Source organism: Solanum lycopersicum, chromosome 9, assembly GCF_036512215.1.
Source record: "Solanum lycopersicum chromosome 9, SLM_r2.1".
NCBI lineage: Eukaryota > Viridiplantae > Streptophyta > Magnoliopsida > Solanales > Solanaceae > Solanum > Solanum lycopersicum.
The window spans coordinates 7,343,408-7,353,652 of record NC_090808.1 but is presented as its reverse complement, the minus strand read 5'-3'; the positions used below and the strand labels follow the sequence as shown (position 1 = coordinate 7,353,652).

Here is a 10,245-nt window from a genome sequence, read left to right as displayed (position 1 = left end):
AAAACCAACTTGGGGGTAGGGGAAAGTCTAACGGGTTTCTGTTTTGCAGTTATGGTCCGCTTCCCGAAATTCAACATGGTCATCTCCGCGCCACCCCAACTAACAATGTGGCACAACGACTTAGACGGAGATCATAGGCGGACTCTCAACAAGTATGTAGGGGCCTTAACCGAGCTAATCAACATGGACGGTTGGCCAGAGTTGATCGAGGTTCTTACAGGGTACTGGGACAGCCAGAGAATGGTTTTCCGTTTCGGAACGGCCGAAATCACCCCTACATTGGAAGAAATGAGAGATTGCATAGACACTGTGGGCACGAGTCTAGAAAGAAGAGTCCGAAAGCAAGAGGACGTGTTTATCCCCAACAAACCTTCCGTTGAGAACATCTCGGATTGGTTAGGATTAAGAAAGGATTTTACTTATTGGTGTCAAGATTCCCACATAATGTTCAGAGATCTCTACGTCAGATTTGGACACGCGAGTTTCTATGCCGCGTATAATCGAGAATTTAAGATTTCCTACAGGGAGTGGAACGAGCTCCGCCCGTTGGCATTTGCCATAGCTTTGTTGGGAACGATGGTCTTCCCGCACGGCCCGAGCCTGAGCATCAACACCAGAGTCGTAACACTTGTCCAGACGCTGTTCAAAGGGTACGAGATCAAGGGACGACAAAGTACTACTCCGTAGCCCCGGTCATATTGTCAGACATATATCGCGCTTTGGGTAAGTGCAAAGAGGGACATCGGTACTTCCAGGGTTGTAATCTGCTCCTCCAATGGTGGATTCTCAGCCACTTGGCGAAGGGTGCCGGAACTCGAGAACTGCACACTCTCGACAACAAGAACACCCTCAAGGACTTGAATGACTTGTTATTTTGGGCAAACATGAACAATCGGAAAACGAGAGGGAGATGGGCCCAAATTTTCTCCGAGTTGAGAGAAGAGGACCTCCAATGGATGCTCGACCGCTTCATATCCAAAGAAATTGTCGTAGAAAGTCGAAGATGTGCCGTGCTTCCTCTACCTGGCATTCGAGGAATTCGCCCTTACGCGCCATTCCGAGTCTTGCGACAGTTCGGAAGGAGGCAGACTGTTCCTAGAGAAGCGTATTATGGCGCTTATGTATACGATATTGGGGATGACAGGGTGGACGACGCTACAGAGATGCTCAGAGAATGGAAGAATGCCAAGCACATGGGCAAAGACAGTATCGCCCCTGACCGATTCAACGCTGGATGTGACGAAGGCTACAAAGCATGGTTGAAGAGGGATATACAAAACATCTCCTTTCAAATTCCGCGTAGCTTTCGCAGTGTGACAGACAAAGAGGCCAAAGCAGAGGCCGAATTACGAGAATTAAAGGAAGAAGCTAATGAGGTATACACCAAATTCGTAGAGAATCAAGACGCACTCGAGAGGGAACTCGAGAGATCGAGAGACTGAAGCAAGGGTATGAAGAGTTCGACAACTGGATCCAGCAGAAAATTGAGAGGATGCGATACGAGAGCCTGGAAGACAAAGGGCGTCTGGGAGAAGGCTTTCTGTTGATGCTGAGGTACATGTTCCAACAGCACAAAAACCAGAAAAACGACGACGGAGCGGGATCGTCCGGAGCAGCATAGTGGATATCGCCCCTACGCAGGTTTTTCCTTGTTGTATTCGCATTATTTTAGCCCCTGCGTGGGCCTGATATTATCGCACTTTCTAAATAGCCCCTGCGTGGGTTTGTCTATTTCTCTTTTCGAACATTTTACTCATTATTAAGTATTATTTTGGGGGGATTATTTTAATTTGGTTTAAATTCACACGTACATCATTCGAATGTGCTAGGCCCACCCTTGGCACAAAAGGGTCCCCATGCATGATTAGGACGCGATATATGTGTATGCTTATATGTTACGTTGCTTTGAATGAGGATATCGTAAACCCACTCCTAGCCAAATTCCAAAAAGTACACAGAAGTCACTATTACAAACGTCCGACCAAATTCCCAAGTCTCAAGTTTCTTACGAAAAATCCATCTCCCATACCATAAATCCTAAATACTGCCCTATCATCTCAGGAAAGTTGAATCACCGCTATGGACAAAGGCAAGAACGTCCAGACGGAGCTCACTGAGGAGAAATTGCGAAGAAAGATCGAGCGAGTCACTCGAGAAATTCAGAAGATTAAGGAGGAAGGACTTAAAGTAGACATGACCACGGCAATTTACAAAGCTGCGGTCACGACCTTGGATGAAGATCTGGCGTCACAGATAAGAAGAAAGAATGAGGTTGAGATGGAGACCGAAAGCCTAAGAAAAAGGCTGCACTTGCTTCGTTTGGAGATACGCGAAGGAAAGGCGAGAGAGGCGAAGATAGACATCGACACTGCCGTGTTGTTGGCCAGAAGTGCGGCACTCGACGAAGAATTGGCGACCCATAGCAACCTAAAGGGCGGAAAATACCTCGCCAGTGATCAGGGAGCAGATAACAGTAGCCCCGGCCGTGGAGTGATTGAGGAGGGTGATGAAGAAGAAATCATCTACAAGCCTCCATTTCCGACTGTCTGAAAGGAAAGGAATGACGCAGCCACAAGACAAGAAATCGCCAAATGTTGTCTTCTAGAAATTTCAATGTTGTTTTCCAATTCCCTTGTAATCAAAATGAGAGAATGAATGAAAATGTATCCGAACTACGTTTGGCCTGAATTCTCCTCGTGAGATACGTAGGCAGCCTTTCCCGGCCCGGCCCCTATCACCAAAAATTTTCATTCTCCTCCATGTTTCGGAGATGCGAAGATGAGATCAACGGACGTCGAAAAGCAGCTTCAAGAAGACCATAGCTCAACGTGATTCATCTTTCCCGAGATGACGTCAAAACAAACAAATTCCTGTTTGTTCAGAATATATTTTCGTCCTCATTCGTGGGTTAAGATATCCTCAAACAAAGCGACCTGTGTGTTTATCTGTTTTATGTGCGATATTATGCATTTTGTACTCCGGATATGCACTAACAAATTTGCCTTTGAGTTGTTTTTACCTCTCAGGTACCTCTTACTGATCTGTGTCGATAAAGCTGGCAGATCATCACTACTTCACCAGATCAAAAGGTCGGGCAGATTCCTTCCCCGGATTAAACACAAATACAGACATGGGCGATAACAATGAACAAATCAGCCTCACAGATGTCGTGGTGGCTCAGCCAACTGTGGCAGAGCAGAATGAGCTTATTGCGCAGTTGATGCAGCAAATAGCTGACATGAGGGTAGAGATGCAACGGAGGCAAGACACCCCTCCGCTCGGATTCGGCCCCAACTTTCTCGACGCAAGACCCCCTACATACTTCCCCTCGTCCAGCTCGGATCCTACTCAGCAACGTCCACCGACACCCGTGCACAACCCGTCTGGGGTAGACATGACAACCCAAAACCCCCAATACGCGTCGGTCTCCTATCAAACTCCCTCCCCACTTCCAAACAATCCTCCACAAATGCCACCACATCCCCAAAATACTCAAGCAGCCCCACTACCCCAAAATCAAACCCAAAATCCCACTGCCTTCAATTCCCAAACACCACACCCCCACTTAAACCAAAATACCAATCCCCAAAATTATCCGCAAAACTATCAAACCGCACAGAATGTCCCAAGCCCTTCCATAGCTGCACCCCTCCCCAAAAGAACTACTTTCCAAGTCCCTGTCCCGACCTAGCATGAGGTGCACGGCTCCGAGTTGGACCATTATGAGGAGTAAGAAAGAGAGTGGAGGGCGAGGGAAGAAGCGAAGGTAGACATAAAGGAGGAGATTAAGAGGGCGATGAGAGAATTGCAATGTACTCCAGACGTCGCCGGGTTAAGCTACGCAGAACTATGCATCCACCCAGACTTGAACCTACCTGAAGGGTTCAAGATCCCGAAGTTTGATACCTTCGGAGGGGTGGGCAACCCCATGGCACACCTGAGAGCATACTGTGACCAACTCGTGGGAGTTGGTAAAGATGAAGCCTTGCTGATGAGGTTATTCAGCCGGAGCCTATGCGGTGAAGCCCTGGAGTGGTTCACGTCACATGAGACTCGACAGTGGCCCAGTTGGAGTGCACTAGCTAAGGATTTCATCGACAGATTCGCATATAACGTCGAGATAGTTCCTGATCGGTACTCCTTGGAGAAGATGAAGCAGAGGCCCACAGAAAGCTATCGAGAATTCGCGTAGTGATGGAGGAAAGAGGCAGCAAGGGTGAGGCCTCCGATGACAGAAAAAGAGATTGTGGAGGTGTTCGTGCGGATGCAGGAGCCCAAGTATTATGACAGGATCATCTTGTTAATTAGCGCCAAGTTCGCCGAAATAGTCAAAGTGGGCGAGACTATTGAAGATGGCCTGAAGTTGGGGAAGATAGCCCGAGTGTCTGCATCGCCTGGATCTTCCGGACTGGTAGGAAGAAAAGAGAGAAGGTTAACGCTATCTCGCACGGGGGAAGAAAAATCCCCAGAAACTTACCACGTCCCCAAGGCCGCTCCAATCCTCCATCAAAGCCTCATCGAGCCTACCATCCACACTCAAGTCACTCCGGCCACTACAATGCTGCCCCCATTATCCAGATGCCCATATTGTGTCGTATCAAAATCCACCCCCGATTCCCCAAAATTTTCCCTCCACATATCCAAACTACCCCCAAGCTTATCAAGTCCCTCCCCATTACCAAAGTGTCGCTCCTAGCTGCGCTAATGTACAACCAAGCTATCGAGCACCGTCTCCGACATATCAAATACAAACCCCAGCATATCAAAACCCCCATCCGAATTACCGAGCCCCAATGCCAAACTACCAAACAAATCCCCATCCCAGAGCCCAAGCTCCACGACCAAATGCCCGCAGTTATCAACAAGTCCCTCCCCCACAACAGGGCGGGTATGATCCCCCTCGCCCCAGGTCTGAGAAGAATTCCTCCAGAAACTTCACCGTATTGGCGGAAAGCAGAACTAAATTGTTCGAAAGATTATCCGCGGCCGGATACATCCACCCTGTGGGCCCTAAGCCCGTGGATGTCAATTCCAGATTCTACAGACCGGAGCAGAGATGTGCTTACCATTCCAATGGTGTTGGACATGATACAGAAGATTATATCAATCTCAAGCACAAGATCCAGGACTTGATTGACCAGGAAGTGGTCTCTCTTCAGCCCGCGGCGCCAAACGTCAACACGAATCCGTTGCCAAATCGTGGGGGTGGAAACATCAACATGATAGAAACTGACGAAGATGAGCGTGAAGCCAAGAGAATTACTCCTGTTGTTCAGGAAGACTTGGAGAGGGCTGTCGCTTCTTTGAGCGTCATGGAGAAAGGAGAGTTTGTCATTCTGACACCTGCAAAGGTTGTTTCCTTGGTGCCCGCAAAGACTCTCGCCAAGCCCAAGTTCGTTATAGAAACGGCCGTGGCTCAGGGCATGACTAGATCTGGAAGTTGTTACACTCCTGATGAGCTTGCTCACGGAGGACAAAAGAAAGATCATGCCAAGAGACCGATCAGCGAAGCAGAAGCTGAGGAGTTCTGGAGGAGAATGCAACCCAAAGACTACTCCATCGTCAAGCACTTGGAGAAAACTCCAGCCTAAATTTCGGTGTGGGCCCTGCTGATGAGCTCCTGGTCCCACAGACAGGCATTGATGAAAGCCCTGGATGACACATATGTGCCCTCGGGTACAAGCAGCGACAATGTAGCTGCTATGATTCACCAGGTCATTCGGGGACACCGTATCAGTTTCTGCGATGATGAAATGCCGGCCGAAGGGAGGGCCCACAACAAAGCTCTACACATCACCGTGATATGTCGCGGAAAGGTCATCAACCGTGTTCTGGTAGACGAAGGATCTGGTTTGAACATATGCCCCCTGTCCACATTGAAGCAGCTAAGGTTTGACCTCGGAAAGTTGGAGCAAAACCAGGTCAATGTGAGAGCATTCGACGGTGTGCAGAGAGACACGTTGGGAGCTGTGAACCTGACCATCCAAATGGGCCCCACAGAGTTCAAGGCAAAGTTCCAGGTGTTGGACATCGACACCAGCTATAACTTTCTGTTGGGAAGGCCATTCATCCACGCAGCTGGGGCCGTCCCCTCCACTCTCCACCAAATGATAAAACTGGTGTGGAAAAATGAAGAACTGGTGATTCATGGTGAAAAGGGTCAATCGGGAAGGTAAGTGCCGGTCTCGGATGAAACACCACAAGGTTCGGACTTCTACACGGTGGAGTTGGTAAATGCCACCGATGAGGGCTTGGCCCCGCAGACCCCCATGCCAGCCGTGTACAAAATGATCGCCACGGTAATGCTGCAGAGCGGATTCGAATCAGGTTTCGGATTAGGAAGGAATGCGCAAAGGATCATCGAGCCAGTTCCGATCCTTGCTACAGGATCAAGGTATGGTTTGGGGTACATCCCCACAGATGATGATATGAAGATGAAGAGGAAAAGGGATCAAGGGTTGACTAAGCCGATCCCGCATCTTTATCAATCCTTTCCAGTCCGGGAGCGTGCCGAGCCTGAAGACGATGGGGAAGGAATCTGTGACCTTTTCTAGGAGATCAATGCCATCATCGAGGAGGAGGCTGAGCCAGCTGGCATTCGTGACGCTGAACCAGGGGAGGTGCTACTGAATTGGACGTCCACGCCAATCCTGATGTCCCGAACTCTGTGGTAGAAAGGAGTTATTTTGTGCATATTAAAATCGGTGGTAGTCCGGAAGAGGCCCGAGACCCACCATTTCTGCATTTTCTTGATTTTGAATTTTGTTATGATGTTTAAAAGGCAACATGGCCTCGCGCCATGACCCAAGTTTGCATTTTTGAATCAATTTAAATGAATAAAATGAGTATTTAACAGGAACAAGAAAACTTACAAAATTGAAAACTTCTTTATTTCAACACAAGAGCAAACATGATTACAGAGAGAGAGAGTCTTTCTTGAAATTTCTTAGTGATAGAAAATTTCGGATGCCCTCCAGCATTTACAACAAGTCTATTTTATAGACTTCAAAAAGTAAAAAGCAATGGAGATAAGAACGAATCTTTAAGAGATAAGAGCGAATCTTTTGCTTTTTCTTTTGCTTTTCTTTTGTGATAATGGTCTGAGCCATGCTTTTGATAGTGGTGGGTCCAGATACCTTTCTTTCCGGATTTGAAAGTATCTTCACGTGATAACCAGCTTTTAATATAATAGAGGGTCCTTCTGGGGTCCAAGTGTTAACCAGTAAAGATTCCGTTTCTTTGAAACTCCTTTACTTTCTTCAGAGATAATTCCCATTTTTAATGTCTATCTCGAAGACTAATTATTCCGCTTTTTGAAAGCTCAATTAGGGTTAATCAAATGGATTTAAGTAAGATTGTGCTAAAGCCTTTGGAATTAGCATATCACCATTATCGTCACTTTGTGACGAAGCTTGTTCAAAAAGTTGTTCAATAGCCTCTTGATCTGGATTATCCTTTTCATTGTCTAAATCAGACAATGCCTTCTCAAGTCTTTTCTTTAGTTCACTCTTAGATGGTGAACTCTTGATTTGTGGCTTCTTTGAAGGAGATTCTCTAACCTTTGGAGACCATCCTTTAATTCTGGTTTCTTTGGAGAGATACTTTATCCTGTCAAATTCAGAAACGCAAAATGTCCAACTTACAATATAAGATAGACGTCTCTTAAAGAAATACTTACATAGCTTTATATGATCTGGAAGGGTGGAGATGTTCTCTTCAACTTGAAATTGTAGGTATCCATCTCTAAACCTTTTAGGCATAACTTGTTCATTTCCCCCAAAGTAACTCCACCACTCGTAGAACCACCTGGGGATAACAGAAGTCGAAGCTTCTATACAATACTTAATAAACCAAGAATGAGTATTTGGTCTGACAAATAAAAAATTCATCCACGCATTCTTGTAATCGAACCAATTGAATGTCTGAGACGGTGAATTTGGGCGATTCAGAATATGCCAAAGAGGTTAAGATCAGCACTCATTTGAATGACACTCAGAAGGAGAGCCTGGTTCGCCTGCTTGCCGAATACCATGATGTGTTTGTTTGGGAAGTCGGTGACATACAGGGTTGAGTACCGATGTCGTGTCTCATAAGCTGCCTATCAATCCAGGGTTCGAACCGGTGAAGCAAAAGACTCGAAAGTTCAAGCCTGAATTGAGTTTGAAGATTAAAGAGGAAATCACCAAGCAGATAGAGTCCCGATTGGTGGAAGTGACACAATATCCAACCTGGCTGGCCAATGTTGTTCCGGTCGCCAAGAAAGATGGAAAAATCAGAATTTGTGTTGATTACAGGGATCTCAACAAGGCTAGCCCAAAGGATAATTTTCCGTTGCCAAATATCCATATTTTGATAGACAACTGCGCCAAACATGAGATGCAGTCATTTGTGGATTGTTACGCGGGTTATCACCAAATTTTGATGGATGAGGAAGACGCGGAAAAACGGCCTTCATCACACCTTGGGGTGTATATCATTACAGGGTAATGCCGTTTGGTCTCAAGAATGCCGGTGCTACTTACATGAGAGCCATGACGACCATCTTTCACGACATGATTCACAAGGAAATTGAAGTGTACTTGGACGACGTCATAATCAAATCCCGCGAGAGTTCGGATCATTTGACACACCTGAGGAAATTCTTTGAACGTTTGCATCGGTACAACCTAAAGCTAAATCCCGCCAAATGTGCTTTTGGAGTCCCAGCTGGGAAGTTGTTGGGGTTTATAGTCAGCAGAAGAGGTATTGAGCTCGACCCTTCCAAGATTAAAGAATTTCAGGAGTTACCTCCGCCGAAGACGAGAAAAGAGGTGATGAGTTTCTTAGGGAGGTTAAACTATATCAGCCGGTTTATAGCACAATCGACGGTGGTATGTGAGCCTATCTTCAAGTTGCTGAAGAAAGATGCCCCAACTAAGTGGACTAAGGAGTGCCAGACCGCTTTCGACGCTATCAAGAGCTACTTGTCTAACCCACCAGTATTGGTTCCTCCGCGAGAAGGGAGTCCTTTGTCGCTATATTTGTCTGTTTCAGATAACACCTTTGGATGTGTACTTGGTCAACACGACGAGACAGGGAAGAAGGAGAGGGCTATCTACTACATAAGCAAAAAGTTTACTCCGTACGAGTCTCGCTACACTTTGCTGGAGAGAACATGCTGTGCTCTGACGTGGCTTGCCCAGAAGCTGAGACACTATTTGTCGTCGTATACTACATACCTTATCTCCAGGATGGATCCGTTGAAGTATATTTTCCAGAAAGCGATGCCGACCGGGAAGCTAGCTAAATGGCATGTTGAGTGAGTTTGACATCGTGTACGTGACTCAGAAGGCAATAAAGGCACAAGCTTTGGCTGATCATCTTGCGGAAAATCCCGTTGATGAAGAGTATGAACCTCTCAAGACATATTTTTACGATGAAGAGGTGTCATTTGTGGGTGAGGATATCTCTGAGGCTTATCTAGGTTGGAGATTATTCTTCGATGGAGCGGTGAATCACCAGGGTAAAGGTGTTGGAGCGGTCCTGGTATCAGAATCTGGTCAGCACTATCCTATGGCGGCTAAGCTACGATTCAACTGCACGAACAACATGGCTGAGTATGAAGCTTGCATTCTCGGTTTGAAAATGGCCGTCGACATGAATGTTTACGAGTTACTGGTTATTGGAGATTCAGACCTCTTGATTCATCAGGTTCAGGGAGAATGGGCTGTGAAGAACCCGAAGATTGTACCTTACGTGCAATATGTGCAAAATCTGTGTAAAAGGTTTCGCAAGATCGAGTTCAGACATACTCCCAGAATACAGAATGAATTAGCTGATGCTCTTGCCACCATCGCTTCAATGATCAAACATCCAGATACTGATTACATCGACCCGTTGGATATAGACTTGAGGGAACATCCAGTCCATTGTTCACATGTTGAATCAGAACCAGATGGTTTGCCTTGGTATTTCGACATAAAGAGGTACCTGGAGTCTGGGACATATCCAGAAGACGCCACATCTAATCAAAAGAAGTCGATACGTCGTATGGCTCTCAATTTCTTTCTGAATGGAGAAGTCTTGTATAGGAGGACTCCAGATTTGGGTCTTTTAAGATGTGTAGACGCTGCTGAAGCTGTGAGGCTTATTGAACAGATACATGCTGGAGTTTGCGGTACACACATGAATGGGCTTACTTTAGCAAGAAAGGTTCTTCGAGCTGGTTATTTCTGGATGACTATGGAGAATGACTGTTGCAAATTC

At 46.4% G+C, this 10,245-nt stretch overlaps 1 protein-coding gene across 1 annotated transcript; it reads left to right on the top strand.

The window, feature by feature from the left end:
- Positions 1–5,642: 5,642 nt before the first annotated feature.
- Positions 5,643–6,176, top strand: LOC138338284 (uncharacterized). Its single transcript, XM_069289079.1, has one exon. The coding sequence runs from the start codon at positions 5,643–5,645 to the stop codon at positions 6,174–6,176; it is 534 nt and encodes a 177-aa protein (XP_069145180.1).
- Positions 6,177–10,245: the final 4,069 nt, after the last annotated feature.